Here is a 20,410-nt window from a genome sequence, read left to right as displayed (position 1 = left end):
CACACACACACACACACACACACACTGAGCTTCTAATATCTTACTGACAACAATGAAAGAGAGGACAGCAATGTGGTTCTGCCATATTTCTCAGCTCCATTTCTATCAACAATCATTTGTTTTTCACTAACCTGAAAACAGACAAAACACAAATAAAACAGTTTGCTGAAACGGCACACCTAAGAAGGAGAACCACACGAGATATTCAATAATTGGGAAGGCTTTGACAGGGACTTGTAAACAATAACAACAACAAACAACCTTGCATGAACTAAGGCACTGCCAAAGTGGAAAAGCAGCACTATACAAAAACTTTCAGTCATAAGGCACAAATGTGAAGCATGTATGGAACAACTTCTTGATAGTTCAGTTGGCCTGAGACTCTTAATCTCAGAGTCTTGGGTTCGAGTTCCATATTGGGCAAAATGATTCCTGCATTGCAGGGGGTTGGGCAAGACGACCCTTTCAACTCTACAATTCTAAGGAAGGGGCGGGGAAAATAAAACCTTGATTTTGCTGTAAACTTCTATTTAGTCTTTCCCAACCTGAAGCCCCACAGATATACTGAACCTATCAGCCCCATCCAGCACTGGCCTAAATTGATTCACAAAAGTTCTTATTTTTATTTAGTTAGTTGTTATTTGTTCATTCTGCGATCCAGCATGCAGAATGGGCACAGCAACATGTAGGGCTGGCATAAAGGATTGCACTTTTCTCCTACTTCTTTTCCTGAGACACAGCAAACTCCATTTCACTCCTGTTGTGGAGATGACATTATGGTTTAAGCGAGTATGAAGTATAGAAATTGTTCGTTTTCAGATTATTTCTTTTTTAAACAGAGTTGCCATGCTATTTTTGGTTGGTGTTTTGGTTTGAATCTATCAGGAACGTAGAGGCTGTTGCAACCATAGACTGGGTCAAGTGTGGGGTGGCAGATGAGAAGTCTTAAACATGTGCTTTACAACTGGTGTACTGCACATGGACACAACCATTAAGTCCAGGATCTAAAATTACCTCACTGCACTGCTGGTTTCTTATACAGTTGTCCCTCGGATTACAAACACCTCGGGTTACAAACACTTTGGGTTACAGACTCCGCTAACTGGGAAGGAGTACATTGGGTTAAGAAATTTACCTCAGGATGAGGTAAACTGCGCAGCGGCAGCAGGAGGCCCCATTAGCTAAAGTGGTATCTCAGCTTAAGAACCGTTTCAGGTTAAGAATGGACCTCCGGAACGAATTAAGTTCGTAACCCGATGTACCACTGTATTGCTGATTTGCCATCAGTACTGGCAGCCCCCCCCTCTCTCCTCCCTTCCTCAATCATGGTAAAACCTCTGGCCCTTCTCCAGAATGAGACAGGGAGGCAGAAAGCCTCACGAGGTGGGTGGACAGAGATGGGTAGAGTATGGCTGGTACAGGCAGTGAAGCAAGCAAGTGGGAGGAATGGTGCTTGGTGCCTGACACAACTGTCTCAGATTGCCTCATTAAAGTGACAACACAATGTAGTTCACATGCTGGGTTGTTGTTTTTTCCTGGGCCCAGTAAACAAATCTATTATTTTTCATTCAAGATCTGTTTTTCACTAACACATTGTGAAATTTGAACTCAGGCCTTCCTAGTCCCCATCAAACACTCCACTGCAGGAGTGAGGGATTTCTGGCCTGCAGGCTAAATTATGCCCATCAGGGTTCTACTTTTGCTCAGAAAGCTGAGCAATGATGTTAGGTGTAGGGCAGATAAAGCCACAAGTGCAAATGAATAATTAGGAGCCTCACCTTCCTAAGTGGTGCTTACATTTTGGCACCTTTAAATGGTGTAAACGCAAGTCTCTTTGGGGTTGGTTCCCCTTAAAAATGCCTAAATTGGGGTTACCCAAACTTGGGTCTCCAGCTGTTTTGGGACTACGTTTCCCATCATTCCTGACCACTAGTCCTGCTAGCTAGGGATGATAGGAGCTGTACTCCAAAAACAGCTGGAGGCCTATGTTTGTGAAACTTTGGCCTAAACAAAGAACCCTTGCAGTTGGTTCTTGCAGATGGCATAAATATTTGCTGTAAAGGACAAAAAGGAAGCATCCAGAGGTTTCATTTCCCATCAGTTTTGTGAACACCGCACATACTTGCTCTCACATGATCTTTCATGTACTTTTCGTTTCATCACTAGGCACAGTCAAGGCCCTCCCCTCCCAGACCAGGGGGAAGTAAGCCAGACAAAGGATTCACAGAAAGACGAGAACACATTCGCCTACTTTGTGAGGTAATTGTATCTCTCCTGTAATCCATTTCTAAAATATAAATAGATAAACCCAAAATCCCATGTCTTCAAGCTCTCCACACTTGGAAAGATCATTGTTCACCAGCCCCTCCCCCATATCTTACATAGATATAGTTACTAGTAATTACATACCTTTTTTCCACCAAAGAGCAAAACCAACAAAGTGCAGGCCATCACGTTGAGCACCTTTTAAAATATCTCACTTGCCAAGTTCTACAGCCGCTCAGTAACAATATATCCTTTAAGAAGTCCTGTGACATGGAAATTACTTGTACTACTATGAATTCCCTTCCTTTCCTTCTGTAAGCGATTAAGCTTGACTCATCCTAGCTTCACATAATTCTAAATCCTTGACAGGTGAACTTTGATATACCTGTTCTCTCTTTTTTTAAAAGTCAACAGAAGTTGATTAGTAGGGTGTTGACAATCCATTCCCATTTGCACCTGATACCACAGCCAACCAAATCATTTTTAAAGATGTAGTTCTGCTTTCTCCCTGGGGAGGGCACAATGCATAGTAGCTGAACTCATCGTATGTCTTGACTCTTGACCATTCTCTGAACTGTGGCAAGTTGCATAGCTGGCCTGACTCTGCATAAGGCTGCTCTCTATATTCAACTAAACAAATTCAATTCAAACACCAGAAAGGAGCAAAGGGCCTTGTTGTAAAACACAGTGCTGGACCAGCGGTCTCCCATTCAATTGCTTGTGACAAAGAGGAGTATTCCAGGATTAAATAGCTAATCTGTACACACCGAGCACATATATACGGTACATTGTGTGAAAATTCAGGACAAGAATACAGTGGTACATTGGGTTACATACGCTTCAGGTTACAGACTCCACTAACCCAGAAATAGTGCTTCAGGTTAAGAACTTTGCTTCAGGATGAGAACAGAAATCGTGCTCTGGTGGCGTGGCGGCAGCGGGAGGCCCCATTAGCTAAAGTGGTCTTCAGGTTAAGAACAGTTTCAGGTTAAGTACGGACCTCCGGAACGAATTAAGTACTTAACCTGAGGTACCACTGTATATGAATTTGTCTTGCTGAATCGGACCATATAGAGTCATGTCTGAGAGTGGCCAACTGTTTGGAAGTCCACAAGCAGGGCAAGAATGTAGGGGTGTTGATGGAGCTCACCTAGCTTGTCCCAAAAAGGAAACTTTAGCAGCTCAAAGAACAGGAATGTATCACAAGCCCCAAAGTATCCTCCATCTTGGATTAAAATCCAAATCTGAGAAGGTTTTCCCATTTATCCTCCACCCCACCCACTCACTTTAAAACATTCACTTGGTGGGGCAGCTTAGTTCCCTGTCTCAGTAAGAGAGGCAGCTGTTCAATTGTGCCGGGTGTAAGCATGCTTTAGTAATTTGTGAAAGGATTTAGCCCTAGAATCCATTTTTAAAGTTATGACCAATTCTAGAATATGTAAAGTAACAGTTTTAAGAACAGTGCTTTTGAGTATCCTGTATGGCTTAGTAACCACCTTCTGTTTTGCTTCAGTCCTACCACAGCTAATGGCAGGACTTTTCAGTCTTGGGCTCCATCCAGCTTCTCGCTCTTTAGAAGCACTACATATATGAGTTTGTCAATACATATATTTTCAAATAACCTCAGAAGCATGGATAGTTAATCTCCAGCCTCAGATTTGCCACATATAACAAATATTTTATGCTATTATCAGTGTTGTATCTGCATGTGACATATTGGCTAAGCATGATAATTTTGCCCTTTTACTTAGTTCTGGTTATTTGCAAAGGCATTTCCTGATTTCTGTACTGTGAAGACAGCTGTGGAAATACTCTACCCCCTCCCCAATTATAATTCAATTGTAGATAGGCAGACATGTGTCACACACCGCTGACCTTTCATTATCACTTAACATTTATGTAACATTTTTCTTATTCGCAATTCTGTGCAAATGTTGACTCACTGGTATGTCTTTGAGGCACTATTCTATTAACAACTCTTTCCCCTTGCCATGGTCACCCAAATTCTTTTGACAGTCCTCCTGGAACAAACTAGCCCTCAGTGTTGGTGCCCTATTCATGGCAGCACTTGATAGCATCAAACATTTAGATCGTTTCATTGGTTGATGACAAATTCATTGACAACCACCACTCAGATCCTCCGCAACCAGCATGGACCAAGACTCTCCACAACATGAGAAGACAGGTTAACTCTTCTCCCAGTACTGTTTTCCTTCCAAAAGCTGCCCGTGGAATAACAATTAGCTCCAATTTTAAAGTGTGTGTGTGTATTTAGTGTATTTAGTCCTACCACAGCTAATGGCAGGACTTGCCAGTCTTGGGCTCCATCCAGCTTCTCGCTCTTTAGAAGCACTACATATATGAGTTTGTCAATACATATATTTTCAAATAACCTCAGAAACACGAGTTTGACTAAACTGCGGGAGGCAGTGGAATACAGAAGACAGAAGTGCCTGGTGCGCTCTGGTCCATGGGGTCACGAAGAGTCGGACGCGACTAAATGACTAAACAACAATAATTTAGTGGGGAAATCCAATTTTTAAGTACGTGTGTGTTTCACTAGGAAAATTAAGCTTGAGGACTCAACAGTTCAAAGGCTTATGAAATTCACATTTTGGGTAGTGGGGAACACTAGCTAAATCTTTGACAGCTGCCTTATAGATTAATGTTATTGCTTACTACAAACCTTTCTATAGTACTCTCACATCTCATTCTCCTCAACATGTTGTTTGCATACTCCTTCCTGAGACTAGGCTCAAACTGGTGGGACACAGAGAAGGGCAGTTGATGGTAGGTGGCACCAGGGGTAGAAGAATCAGGGAATCACAAGTAGGCAGAGCTAACTGGAAGAGCCACCCTCCTCCCTTGCAAAGACACGAAGAACTGAGTACAAGGCTGCATGCATGCTGACATGAGAATAAGCTCCACTGAACTCTATAGGACATACTTCTAAGTAGGCCTACATAGGATTGCTTCGCCTGTGCCACTGACCTCTCTATCACACACACACACACACAGAGAGAGAGAGAGAGAGAGAGAATGAAAGTAGATCATAGTGATGTAGACTCAAAACAAGAAGAGAGAGCAGAGAATGAGTTATTATAGCATGAGGAAATTGGTGAGAAATAGTGGATTCAGTTGAGGGGCACTGTCACAGCTGCCCATAGCAAAAAGCATAAATAATATGGTTATGTAAAATAGAAGACTAACAAAATGTAGAATGTGGACCAAACAGCTGTAGGTGATCGTATAAAACAAACCTGCTGAAATGTGAATAATTTTGGAGGAAGGGGCAATAATATCCTGAAGGTCAGCCCAATGCTGGAAAGCTATGAAAAGCAAATTATTTCTGTCCCACAAGATACTTTCAAAATGCAGGCAGGACTGCCTGATTGATTAGCAAGGCATACTGCCTTCAGAGCACAGTGGTACCTCGGGTTACATACGCTTCAGGTTACAGACTCCACTAACCCAGAAATAGTACCTCGGGTTAAGAACTTTGCTTCAGGATGAGAACAGAAATCGTGCTCCGGTGGCACGGCAGCAGCAGGAGGCCCCATTAGCCAAAGTGGTGCTTCAGGTTAAGAACAGTTTCAGTTTAAGAACGGACCTTTGGAACGAATTAAGAGGTACCACTGTAGACCAATTACTAATGGGAAAAGTTGCATAAATTCAGAGACAAAAGCAGTATTGGATGACAACTTCCCCTTCCAAAAATTATCAAGTGGATAATTTTATTAGCTTTCTTATATATGCTGCTAAGCAAGCTAAGAACAAGAATTACATTTTCAGCTGCTGCACTGCTTGTATTTAAATTACTATGCAAAACTAATGATGGAAAGGGAGCTTTAATAATTAAATACAGATCAGTATTTAAATGTGGCAGATGGGCAAATCCAATCAAGAATATGCTTATATTATAATATGAACATTGCAATACAGTCAGAACAAAGAAATAATACTTGAGTCTGCCAGCTGAATAAGAAAGACGTATCACTCACATACTATACAACTTGAGCAAATTTTTCCAGTAGCAGCAGTTCCCATTCAGTTCAATGGAGGGGGAGGAAGAGTCACATTCAGAACTTTCCCTTTCTTATACTACAAGTTAAAAAGGTAGCTCCTGCTTGTGTAGAGCTTTGGCTGTGTATTTGAAGCTGCTAAATTAGGACTAATTCTGCTCCCTTCTACTGCGAAAGGATACAGCTTGCTAAAAGTTTGGTTTCACAGCCATTCATCAGCTCTCAACTGGATGTACTAAAGCAGCTGGCCCTTAGGGAATCTTACTATTTAAAATACCAACAGTAAGCACAACAAATGTATAGAGCTATACCGGCTCTATATAAATGCCATCACCCCCATTACATGCCTTGACCTTAACATTTTGCCTCTTTATTAGGCAGTTCCAAACTTATACTATGAAAGAGTGTGAAGACTAGTTCAAAGTAGGATTTGGTCCTCTAGGGAAAATAAGAAAGGAGCTGAGCTGGAAAGAGCTGGCTGGTCCTTTGAAGAAAAACATAACACACACTCATGCACTAAGCCACTTGGAACACCTTTTAAGAGAGGTGGGACAAATAATAAGTTATTGTTAATAATAAATAATTTAAAATTCAGAAAAAACAGCAATTGAAGGGACATTAAAACACACTAATTATTCTCCCATGCAAGTATATATACTGAGGTACCGTATGCCCAAATATTCCTGTCTACCAACAACAGTTTTCATTTTGGTACTTGCCCCCCCAAAATGGCAGTGCCTTTTTGGTCCCCTTCTGTGCCTTTTCAAAATGCCTTCTTAACAAATTGCTCACTTGAGTTCCTAAGGTTACCATTCTTCAGTGATCAGCTCCTTCCTCAGTGTAGAGATGGGAGGGATATTCAACTGAGTTTGCATTTAAAGGTGAACCTACCTAATGTGCAGTACAGGAACTGAAAGATGAACAGCCTTAGAAATCTACACTACTCTGTATTTTGCAAGTGAGTGAGTTTTCCAGCCAAATAATGCTTACAAAAATGCATACTCTATGGCAAAGATTGCACAAAAAGGTTGCATACCTTAATGAAGATACCATAAGACTGTATTATTGCTTTGCATAAAAATGTTAGGCAAAATTCCATATAGAACTGTGTGTATTAGGAGAAATTCACACTAAAACGCTGGTGAATTTTCATGATTAAAAAAGAAGAACTTGCAAATGGATGTGGAAATGTGGAGAACTAAACTTAAAATGGGATAAAAGAGAAACAAATAAACCCCAATCCATCAATTCACTCACCCCTGCCACAGAGTCTATAGAAGTGACTCAGAATAGGGATTGTAGGTTGACCACTTGCACATCTCCAAAAAAGAGGAGGTAAAGACACTAAATTTGCATGTGTTAACTGAAACGGATAGATACAAATGAATTTAGAAATAATTCCAGTAAATGATTGTTCTAAATAGAAACTCAGTACATGTCACCATATTGGGAAGACTGTGATCAGGTGATCTGTAAGCTCATCAATCTGTTGATGAGCAACTTCAATGTCTCTTTTTATGGTTCTTTGTCTTTAAAACAGGCTTGGACTAGGATTGTCCTCTGGGCACATGACTATCCTGGGGGAGTAGATGGAGCTTGTCTCCAGTGCACATAAATGCAAATGCGTCCATATGAACACACAGGCAACTGAACAGCATACAGATTGCAATGCTCTTCTGACCGGTTTGAAGTGAGAGTAAAATTATGAAATTAAAAAGAAAACACCAGACCACAGACTACAATAGAGTGAGCTTCTTGCCAAGAGTACAGTGCTACTCAATATTAATTTGGACCTATTGATTTGGATCCTTATTGTACATTATTGTATTGGATCATTATTGTTATTAGCATTAGTTGCCTTGTTCTTGCACTCCAGAGTTCTCTCCCCCCCCAATTTCCCTGTTATTATCAAGTCTATGTGTCTCAGAGGAATAAGACACTAGTCACCATGCTATCAAGAGCCAAGCATGCAATGCCTCTATCTAATCTAACTGACCAACACAGTCAATTCAAACACTTCATTGTATTTATCTTCTTTCAGAAGTAGGCAAAAGGCTTCCCCCTCCTGATCTTAAAACATAATAGTTTGGACACAGATGGATGGTATACAATAAATATTACAAGCATATCTATCATGATGACTAGTTTATCCCTATGTCATATTTATAAGTAATACTTCAATAATACAAAAAGGTCACTCCCAGGTCTTGTGTTAGAGAACAGGTTGCATGCCAATACAACTGCCTATAGCATTTCCACTATGAACAGAAAATTTAACTTGTGGAATGGCGTTGAGCACTCAAAAGCTTGTAGCCTTGCCTAAACAAAAGAAAAATTGTGATGAGGGCCTCTTGGTACAGATATTTTTAACCTTCTTCTTGAGGTCAGTTATATAAACAGAGATCTTTAACAGTTGCTAGTCACTGCTGAGGCCGTCAGGAGGGGAAGTGGAAAGCCAGAAGTAATTAGAATGATTTCTCAAAGCACATAGAAAGCTTTTGTGTGCCTGTCTGAATAAACTGGTGAATATTTATTCTCTGACCTAAAACTCACATTAGGCTTCCATGAACCACATGATCCTCGTATTCTTTTCTGAAAAGGAAAGGACACAATGTAGAGGTACTTGATCTCAATGTGTAAGTAATTTAGACAGAGAACATGTCTACACATTCATATGACTCACCGAGTAACTCCTGAATCATGTGATGATAACATGGATGTGTGAATTATGCTTTGATGCCATTCAACAATATTGCACTGTTTCAGCAAGGCCACACAGTGTGTGATAAGTCACCAAGGGATGGAACACCATCAAGAGATAGTACATTCACATGCGGATGACCCAATTAAATGCAATATAGGGTTGTTGTTTTAATGCTTTCAGCAACATTTCACCATGACATAATTTTCATGTACAACAAAAGGAGTCAATAATATTGTGACAAGAATGATCATGCATCTTGTAATAGTAGTTCAGGGTGTGGAAGAAAAATGTTACTAGAATTCTGCTTAGGAGGGATGTGTGTGTGTTGCCAGCTTGTCGGAGCAACCATTGGAATTATGCCTAATATTCATGGAGCCCGAAGAGGAAATTCCAAATAGCTTTACTGTGCTAAGAAAGGATGAGGAAGTACCATAGGTCAGTGGCACAGCACGTGGCTAGCAGGCAGAAAGACCCAGGTTCAATCTCTGGCAACTGCAGGTTGAGAAAGGGCTCTGCTTGAAGCTCTGGGGAACTGATGCACACACTGTAAGGACAAAACTAAGCTAGATGGAGCAATAGATTTGGGCTTGGTAATCAGCAGCTTCCTATATTCCTGATGTGGGTCAAATCATCTGGAAGTCTCCTCCTAAAATTGGGTGTATTTCCCTCTAATTCTCTAACAAGACGACTTACGATTATTATTATTTTAGTTTATTCTTTATACCTGTGCATTGATATTTGGAATGTTCTTGAAGTTGCACCTTCAAACCATGAAGATATACTATTTCAATTGTGTCATGGGGGAATTTTGTTGCAAGGATAACAAAGTTATCTAAATATAAGTAGGAAGTCAGTATATAAGTCAAATTAATGCTTTCGTAGCACTTTGTCCATGTATGACAGAATGTCTTGCATCTGCCTTTCATTTGGGTATCGGATTCATTCTGAAATGGTGTTTCGTGTCTGAGACCTATTATCAAAGCTAATAGGTGCTGAAAAACAGAGGTAGAGCCAAGATTAGAAACTGAATTCTAGGATGTGGCTTAGATTGCTATGTCAAGAGTAGGCCCATATACACACCATCGCAGTAAGCTGCCATGCCATGACTGTCCACATCCCAATGTAGAATCTAACATGGCAGACCTTCCTGGAAGATGACATTACTGTTGTGGAAAGTTTCCAAAAGATACTTGGATGAGGAGAACCTACATCACAATTGGCTCTGGGGCAGCTGCATAATTGCTGTCTCTGTCTTTACTCAAGCAAGAAACTGATGAGCCCAGTATCAAAGCAGTCCTTTCATCTGAACAAATAATTGAAGTTTCCTAATGCAACTCTCATAGCGTTAATCTCTGTCCAGGCATAATGACAACTTCCTGGCAGTACATTTAAATAAAATATATATCTGCTCAAATCTCTAGAGGCTTGCCATGTTAGCCTGCTGCACCCAAAACAACAGTGTGGTCCTAACCATTTCGACTCAGAAATAAGTCCTATTGAATTCAACGAGGCTTACTCCCTGGTATGTGGAATTAGGGTTGCCATTTAACAAATTCATTATGATACAAGCCTTTGTGGACTGCTTTGCGGACATGAAAGTTTATGCTATGATAAATTTGTTAGTCTTTGAGGTGCCGCAAGACTCTAGTATCAAGTGGGTAGGGTAGGGGTATCAAAATATGTGCATGCATTTTCATGCCATACTTCCAAACATGAAAAATGGGGAGGGGGGAATCACATTGGGAAGACTATAACACAAACTGACAAATACCAGCACTGTTTAAGATAAATCTTCTCATCTGTCATAGCCCCTATGCACAGAAATAATCTTGAGTTAAGCTGTCTGGTGCAGGTTCAAAGTATAAGAAAAATTAGATTTTATTATTTAATCCTTTTCCTGTCCCCTCCTGACCCAGGTAGTTGCCTTGTGCCTTATCCTCTAAATGACGACTTCTTGGGGAAATAATTCATAATCTCTATCAGGAAGTTGCAGATAGTCACTTTCTTCTTCCTAAAATGTCATCTGCTAATTTCAGACGGGTTGAAATCCTCAAGAATTATATAAGAACAAACATATATTTCCGTATAATAAATTTCTTTTTTAAAAAAGGCTACAAGATTCATACCCTTGTTAATTGACAATCTGTCAACTAAGTTTGTTTAAATTGCTGTAAAAGGTTCATTCAATGCAAGAGCAGTGAATCTCTACCCACATTTTGCTTATAGCTCTTGCTGCAGATAAGCATTCACTTTTCTCTAGCATCCAGGTGTCCCAATTTTTAAAACAGTATTAAAGGATTACATTAACTGGATTGTGAAAATGAAAGATGGAATAACAAACAATGGTTTCAAAAGACAACTGTAAGTGGTACTACTACTTAGCTAAATTATATTTTTCTCTAGACAAATATTCTCAACGTTGATTCTGATCAGTGTTTGCTACAGCTATTTGAGTATGTTAGTGAATGATTATACTTCCTATTATCAGGCAGCTTAAGAAAAATAGCAGAAAAATGACTGCATTGTTTCATCTAGAGACATTATTTCAAAACAGTATTGGGAACACACTGTCATTAATCTATCCCTACTCATTTTGACAATCCAATAAAAATAGATTTGATCCTGAATCTTGTTTGACGTTTACCTGCCTGGTATATGCATGAAGTTATTCAATAATGAGTGAGGCAGTCTTTGAAATATTTGTGGCATGAGCTAAAATCCACTCATTTTTTGTACTTCACTTTTCATGGGAATATGCTAGACAAACCCAGAGTTGAAACGTGGACTGAATCCTTGCATTTTTAAAAAATCCAATCATAGCAATGTGAATTTATCTATTTATTAAAAATGAAAGAAAATCAGTACACTAAATGAACTAATAAACAATAACAAAATCCCCCACCCAATTGCTGTTTTCTGCCTAGAAAGAAAAAGGGAAACATAACAGTGACAATGCTGTTTCTGTTACACAAAATTCAAAGCTTGTGAACTTTTCACTTCATCAGAAGGAACATAGCCCGGTTCTGATGTAGACTAAATGCCTTTGCTTATATTAGGACTTCATTCTAAAACAAAGTGAGACTTTAATTGCTTGTTTTTTAAAACTAATTCATTTTATTATCATTGTTGGTTCTTGCCTTTCTCAGCAAACAAATAATGTTTTTAATCCCTGTACAGCATTATCATTAACACATAAACACCTTGATGGCAAGTACATCTGCAGTTTTGAACTATAGCAGTTTCTCTTAAAATGAAATGGAAGCACATTACCCACCCAAAAGTTAAGCCTATAAGTAAGCCTCACTGAAACTAAAAGGAAAAGTTGGTAGTGAATTTTCAACTAACTTAAATGACCAACTTTAGCTGGATTAAACATTTTCAGCAGAAATCCAAACTTACCTCTTCACATTTATTGCCTTTTTTGGTTTTGAGATTATGTGTCTTGCTAAAAGGTCTAAAGGGAAGTGCATCATCGACAGAGGCTAATTTGACTGAATCAGGCATACTAGGATTTTTTATGAAGGGTAGCACAAAAAGTTTCTGCAATACAGCGGTAGTGAATAGGAATAACAAATCCTATAGCAAAAATTACTCTTCAATGGAAGGATGCCCAAATCTGGAGTGAAAAACACATTTGCACAGTAAATTTGGCATTTGTTCCTCTCAGCTAAACCCCCTGCCTCCCCACCCCCAACTGAAGCATCAAGATACTTTAAGATATACTCACCTTTGCTTCCTTGAACTTGGAGCGCGAGCCAAATTATAAGAAATATTAATCCACTTTTCAGATGCATGCTGCTTTTTTATCATTCACAATGTTCAAGGCTGGTTATTCAGGAAACAGAATTTACGTTGGACTGACTTTAGGAACAAAACTTCCTACTAGCTGCGTTTCCCACCCCCCACCCCCCGAAAGGGGTTGCCAAACCCCAAGTCGTTTAGAATGCTCTCTGGCCTGATGTGTAATAACAGGTGTGGATGCAGAAAACCTGAGCAAATTCTCAAGCTCACCCCTGTAACCCAGAGAGAATGAAAGTAGAACTGGAGTGAGAATTCGGAGAAGAGTGACGAAGTTTAAACAAGAAGAAAAAAAAGCAGTGTCTGTTTCTGGAATAAGCTGTTTATCTGCTGCTCAGACATAATCCCTCTTATGGTCCAGCTGGAGGAGCTGCCTTCATCTTATTAACCTTCTGGAGTGGCATCTGTCAGCTCCCAGTAGACTTTCAGTAGCACCATGATAAACAACGGAAGCCTTCTTCTAGTGACCATTACCTGTCAACACTTGCCATTTGGACATCCCAGTCATGTGGCCTATGTCACATCAAGAAGCATCGGCAAATGACGGCAGTAGGAGAGCCCATTACTTTGGTGAGGTGCCATCATAGCTAGTGAACATCCTTTCAGCAAGCTGACGGTGTGGAGCCTTTCCCTTAAAAACAAACAAACCAAACCATGAAAAGGCTGCTTTAGCAATGTCTGAGCAAGCAATGTCATGACTCAGCAGGAAAGTTCTGCAGCAGTCACAACTTGGAGCATCCAATTCCAAATTAGATTAGGAGGGGGTGAGGAGGGAAAAGGTTTCGTGGGCAGAGACAGGAAAGTAAGAGGAAAGCATTTGGCAGCCTGAAGCCGATCAAAATTTGCAATAATGTTAATGATAAGTATTTCCTTCTACAAATCAGCATTCCATTCCATAATAATAGTTGGACCTATTGTAACGTTTACCTATCCTATATTTGTTATCTTTATTTGGTTAAAAAGAGGTTACAGAAAAGCAGGGATAATGATTGGATTGGTCTTTTCATTCTCTTGCATATCTTTGTTTGCCCCTGTTAGGCTTCACACTGTGAGATTCACTGGCGGCAAGAAACTTTCCTAGCGCTGCTGGAACAAGTTGCTCTCAGAACAACCTTCATTTGAACCTGGTCAGAGTTCTATTTTTACTTGGGATTTAAACAATGGCAGAAGAAAACAAAGATCGCCCTCTTTGATCTACTTGTGGCAAGGATTACAAGGCTGCTCCTGTTGGGACCCCAAAGTGACCTACCCTGCTGCCTGTTTTTTATTTTGATTTTTTTTACAGTCTTTAGGAGTATAGATTTATATTTTCTGAACAAATATTTCTTCCAGCCTGCTGTAAATAAAGAGAGAAATTTGTGCCAGGAAATCAGCCATCTTGAACAATGGAATTCTGGATTTACTCTGAGCTACACATGAGAATACCAACAGCACTATAGCTATGGTGATATTTCTTCTTTCACAAATGCTGGGAACAAAGTGAAACTCCAACCATAATTAAGCCATGTAAAAATCACAACATGAGAGGATGAAAAGACTAAGTTGTCTGTTCTTTAGGAGATTCTGTTCTTTTACACACTGCAGGAATTCTCAATGCAACATCACCTCTGCAACAACAATGAATGGATTTTCTAGGAGGACTGAATGTTCTCTGAAAGCCTTGTACTTGCTCTGTAGCCAAGATACCCATTATTAAAGGATAATTAACAAAATAGATAAACATAATCGTGGTCACTAGGAAAGGCAGAGAAATGGAATCAAAGTTTTTGAAGAATGCTTAAAAGCATTAGAGTCCAATACTGAAACACCACCTGGCAGAACCAAAATTTGATTATTACTTACCCAGTACATATTCAGAACAGAATAATCTACTACTTAGCATATTACTAAATTAATGTGTGTTTGCACACAATTACTTAGCGCCAGCACTCTCTCATCAAACTTTGCTATTGAGATTGTAAGTGCATTAAAATTTACCAAAAACTGATAACATATTTTGCAAAATTTCCATATTGCTAACTTTAATAAACTTAAGATATACAGCAGCTTTGCGAAAAGACTGCAAAAGTTCTTAACAGCACATTTTAAAACATAATCATCATCATCAAACCTTTATTGGCATCACTTACAAACATAAAACATAAACATAAACACATCACACCATTAGAAAAGCCCATACAAAACACCTACACTTCATTAAAATGCATATACACACACAAAACAACCTCCCATGACAGCTACTGGAAGTTTTGGCAGCACATTGATATGAACAGCATCATCTCACATGGGAATAAACTCAACTGAATTTAGTGGGAATTATTTACTTGCAAATAAAGACAGGAATGGGCCGCATGAATGTTCCTCTGATGGAATTGATACACTGAGAGCTATCTGTAAATCCTGGGTATTTTTACAGTACCTTATCCATATTTCCACTTAATTAAAAAACCTGGTAACTAAACTTGATAACTACCACTGTGAAAGCAAACAAGGATGATAAACACTCATTATAGCAAAAGCAATGCTATCAAGGGACTGTTGCTTCTCTAAAGTACTGCTGTGTTTAATTATGGGTCACTGTTAATTAATCTAGAAGTGCTTCTTCTAGCCGGTTTGCTGTCATAAATAATTATACATTCTTAAAGAGGCAAAGTTTTTTGTTTTTTTTAATGGCTGTATTTCAATGGGACATTATAAACATACAAGTGAAGCATAGCTGGGTAGTGCTTGAAGCTGAAGCATTCATTCAGCCAAGAGAAGCAAACACAGATGAATGCCAGAAGACTTCATTTGTCACCATCTGTTCTCCACCTATCATGGAACATGTGGGTAATAGCTAGGGATGGAGGAGAAATTTGGTTTTGTTCCTATCTTAATGCAAACCTACCTAATTTGCATCCAAGAACTGAGGCATGAGTATAATTTACATTTGCACTTTTCTGAATTTTGTGATGCAGTGGTCCCAACAAAAATGTGTACAAATTTGTGTATTATTAGGGAGAAATGCTCATAAAAATGCATATACAGTGGTACCTTGGGTTAAGTACTTAATTCGTTCCAGGTCCATTCCTAACCTGAAACTGTTCTTAACCTGAAGCACCACTTTAGCTAATGGGGCCTCCTGCTGCCACCACGCTGCCAGAGCCCGATTTCTGTTCTTATCCTGAAGCAAAGTTCTTAACCTGAAGCACTATTTCTGGGTTAGCAGAGTGTGTAACCTGAAGCGTATGTAACCTGAAGCGTGTGTAACCCGAGGTACCACTGTAATAGTGAAAAAGAATATTTAAATGCATAATAGTAGGGAAAGAGTCTTGCAAAAAGTTGTCTAATATGAGACATTTTCATTAAAATACTGGTGGATTTTCATTAGGATTTTTTTAAAATAAAAAATTGCAAAATTTGATGTGGAAATGTGGCAAAGTGAACTTAAGACTGGTAAAACAAAGGAACCAGAGTGGAGTGCTTCGTTGATTCCTAATTAACAGGTGGTTTGTGCAATTCCCAAGATGGAGGATCAGCTATTGTTTTTGCTTCCCAGTAGGCCCCCATAGCAAAAGGAAATTGCTGTAGGTGCAGCTTTTATGCAATCAAACTTTGCACCCACAAAGAGACTCTCTTTCAACCAATTGTGGAAAAATACAGGAGAGCCCCCAATATCCTTTTGATGTGGGGTGTATGGGATATAATGGGATGAATGGAAAAATGGGAAGGGAGGGACAACTGGGACCCTGTGCCTGAGAGCATTTGAAATGCACAGGGACTGTCCTAGAGTGGAGACGTCATCATATCTGTTGTATCTGTAGGGTAATAGAGATTTTGACATGCGCAAAGCAGGGGCAAGGAGGCTCTGTGTCAAATCATATTCCTAGACCAACACTTCTTGGACCCATAGCCAATATGCTGCCATTACTCCCATCTCACACATGTAGGCGGCAGTGTAATTGCTGCTAGCATTTCTGACCCACCCTACGCATGAAAATTATTTGGATATACAAAGCAGGATCCTTGTGCTGGACACAAGGATCCTGCTTTGTATCAGAATTGACTGAATATGAACTTTTATCCTCCTGTCATGTGGTAATGGGAATGGCTATTTAGTACAGAGTATTACCTCACTACCTAGCAGTTCGAAAGCACTTCAAAGTGCAAGTAGATAAATAGGTACTGCTCCGGTGGGAAGGTAAACGGCGTCTCCGTGCGCTGCTCTGGTTTGCCAGAAGCGGCTTAGTCATGCTGGCCACATGACCCGGAAGCTGTACGCCGGCTCCCTCGGCCAATAAAGCAAGATGAGCGCCGCAACCCCAGAGTCGGTCACGACTGGACCTAATGGTCAGGGGTCCCTTTACCTTTACTATTACCTCACTACAGAAAAGACATGAGCATCTCCGGTCTGCAGGAAGTTCAGTACGCACATTGAAGAGCTTTGGATCATGCTCAGGGCTGAACCAAGTTGAACTCCTAAATAAATAAAAAGCTTTGAGCTATTGCTTGCATATCAGAGACTGCCTGACCCAAGGAGTTGCTGACTCGGTTCTTCACCAACAGAACAAAAGAACACAGGAAGCCACATTATACTGACTCAGACCATTGGTCCTTTTAGCTCAGTAATGTTGGCACTGATTGGTGGTGACTCTGTGGGGTCTCAGGCTTATCTCTCCCAGGTCCACTTGGAGATGCTGAGGATTAAGGACTTTACATGTGCTCTACTACTTCCTTGCTTCCTTCACAGGAAGCAAGAAGTTTCTTGTTTTTTCAGAAGATTGTGCTAGGAAAGTTTGACAGGCTTTGTGTCCACTGATTCCTGATGTATAAAGCAGCAGCATGACAAAAACACCCTGCAGCACTGCTGTGTGTGTTTTCTGAAAAGAACAAGATTGTATGTAGAAGCTTCTTTTCATTGTGCTTCTAAGAACTCCTGCTCTTTCATTGTCTTTCTGCCTTACTTCTGAAGTCACACCTGTGGTTCCCAAGTTACTACACGGAGAACTGAATCAGCGAGAGAGGAAGGGAAGGAGGGAGGGAGAGACTAATGTAAGGGCCATTTTCCTCATTATGTCGAGACAAACAATAGTTAAATACATTTAATTAAAACCATCTGGACATCTAATGGTGCTATTTATCACCTGCTCTGCAAGACAGGTGCATCTGAAGAATATTTTTCAATGTGGAAAGTTAGTGAAGCTCATATACACACCTGGAACATGAACCTGATGAAAATTAAGGGTGGTATTCAACTATGTTTTACTCAGAATAAATCTGATGAAATTAATGAGCACAAACTTAGTCATGCTTATTAATTTCAATGGGTCTGCTCTAAGTAAAACACAGTTAAATACCACCCTAAGTTTCCCTTAGCAGCACAAATGCTATCTGAAGTTGACAGGATGCCTGGGAAAGGTTACTTACTACTGAACATTTAGCAACAGAATTCCTAATATTGTTTATCTTTATGAGCTGTGACAAAATACAAGGAAATACAAGGGAATACAAGGACACCTATAAGCAATCTCCTATTCATTAACATGCCTTCATATTAATTGTTATTTCTCCTTATCAACACAATGAGTCATGCTGACAACCGAAGCTTTCAAGATTTTAACACTCTTACCTTTCTTTCTTTTTTTGAGTTATTACAACAACACACCTCCGCTATCATAACTTGTCAACAGCTGAAGCAACTGGAGAAAACTATCCTGTGTGAAGTCAAGTTGCAGGAATTCAATGGGTGATGCTTTTTCTATCATGTTTGGGAAAAGTCACTTGTTGCATTTCTGTTTTGCAGCTGTTAAAAGAACAGAAGTCATGCCAGTAAAAGTGGAAATCTGAGTGTGAAGACAGAAAAAGAAGAGAATGTGTGACAACAAAGAGAATAGCATGGGTGGGGTGTGAATGTGGAAAGTGTTTATATTCATTTGCTGTATATTAAATGTCATCTCTTCATTACAGTTCCTTTTATGTCCTCATGCACTTGATGAAATTATGCTATGCATTTAGCTGGCCTGGGAGAAAGCCTTATTGAAAACAATTGGACTTACATCTGAGTCAACATGTATGTGATTACCCTGCTCAACTGTCAAAAATTTTGGGAAAGCGTGTTCTCATTAAAAGAGAGCACGTGTTGCAGTGGGGGCCAGCCAAGGCACCCCTCTGTTGCCAGGCAGTTTGGGATGGTATGTCACCGGATCACCCGTCTGCCCTCCCTTAATTTGGGTCTTGTGTGTTGACCTTGCTATGCCTGTCATGGGGTCATCTGCCGTTGGGGCAGGGGCCTGGTAGGAATTTTGTCCATTTGGCTGATTGGCTGGTGCCATTTGGTTTTTGCCTACAGCGTAGCAAATCGTCACAACTTGTAAGGTTGAGATTAGGTTAAAATTGGTTGGAGGAGGGGTAAGGATTGGCTGGGCCTGCCCCTCCAATGCTGCTGCTGCAAGGGAATTCCAATAAAGGAATTCAGGGGCTTGCCATCCTTTCGTCCAAACCCCTGGAATCGGGTTCGGGCCGCGTAAGCCCCTGGGAGCATGCGGGGAGAAGCTGAGGGCCTGTGTCGCAGCTCCAGTTCTCCCCCACATTGTTTCCCCTCACTGACTTTCGCTGGAATCCGGAAGTCAGTTCTGTCCCCAGGCAGGGGGGACAGATAGTCCTAACCAATGCCTAAGCAACCACTCACTTCCATGTATGTTAATAAAGTTGTGGCCAAAATTATGCCAAAAACCTTAAACAAAAATTCTGTGTGAAGTGTGTGTTATTGGGGTAGGGGTGTCTTGGGGACCTCGACACGCAACCATTTTAACATTGCAACTTCTGCCTGTTGAGAATGTTCCCTTTTCATGTCAAATAGCATTTGATTGGCTGTGACCATTTTTACTTTTACAGACAGTAGCCTGCATATCTCTGCAGCCTATAGTTCTTTCCTCCCATTCCTGTTGCTTTTGGGGGGGTCCTTTATAGAAAAGGAGTTGCTTTGAAACCTGAGATTATGTGGCTGCCATTACTCAGCTTTCTTTTGGATTGCGTTACTATGATTCAAATGCCTGTTTGGTTCCCCCAGAACTCAATTCATTAAATTTGTTTTATCTAAGATTTTGGCGCTGATGTGTGTGTTGTTCTAGTTTAGCTGGACCAACATTATTCATGTTCATGGGCACACTAAGCAGTGGCAGAGATATATTTATATCATAAATCCTATTAATATTCTTCCAGTGTTTTTTTCCCTATCTCATGACTGCAACACTGACCAAGATTCAGAAAAGTAATGCAGGCTGAGTGTATATTCACTTAGTACCAATATCAACTTCTGTGTCACTTTCTACCTTTCACTATTTTTTTAATGACACATGCATAGAGCATACCTGTGAAAAGGCATTCTTTTAACTCCCCACTACACTCTGCCTCTCCCCATATAAATTGACCCAGACTCTGTGATCATCACTTGAGGCCTTTCTTCATATACTTCCTCCATGAGAGGTCTGGAGGATGGCAACACAAGAACAAGCCTTTTCTGCGGTGGCTCCCCATTTGTAGAATGCCCTCCCCAAAGAGGTTCACCTGGTGCCTTCATTATACATCCTTAGGCACCAGGCGAAAACATTCCACTTCAACCAGGCCTTTAGCTAATTCATAT

At 40.2% G+C, this 20,410-nt stretch overlaps 1 protein-coding gene and 1 long non-coding RNA gene across 7 annotated transcripts in view; both read right to left on the bottom strand.

The window, feature by feature from the left end:
- Positions 1 to 13,417, bottom strand: part of IMPG1 (interphotoreceptor matrix proteoglycan 1) — a 70,567-nt gene extending 57,150 nt beyond the window's left edge. For 5 of the 6 annotated variants that reach the window (XM_083431152.1, XM_083431154.1, XM_083431157.1 and 2 more), the window contains exon 1: positions 12,719 to 13,417. In XM_083431152.1, coding sequence (XP_083287278.1) covers positions 12,719 to 12,785 — 67 coding nt within the window. In that variant the 5' untranslated portion in view covers positions 12,786 to 13,417. Of the gene's footprint in view, positions 1 to 7,544; positions 7,651 to 8,829; positions 8,880 to 12,718 lie in introns of all 6 variants that reach the window. The other variant, XM_083431155.1, reaches the window with a different exon arrangement.
- The window catches only part of LOC310673216, a 162,783-nt gene that overhangs the window by 57,150 nt on the left and 85,223 nt on the right, over positions 1 to 20,410 (bottom strand). The window lies entirely within an intron of this gene.

This window comes from Podarcis tiliguerta (genome assembly GCF_965153285.1).
Source record: "Podarcis tiliguerta genome assembly, chromosome: 3".
Classification (NCBI taxonomy): Eukaryota; Metazoa; Chordata; class Lepidosauria; order Squamata; family Lacertidae; genus Podarcis; species Podarcis tiliguerta.
This window is presented reverse-complemented; position numbering and strand designations above follow the sequence as displayed.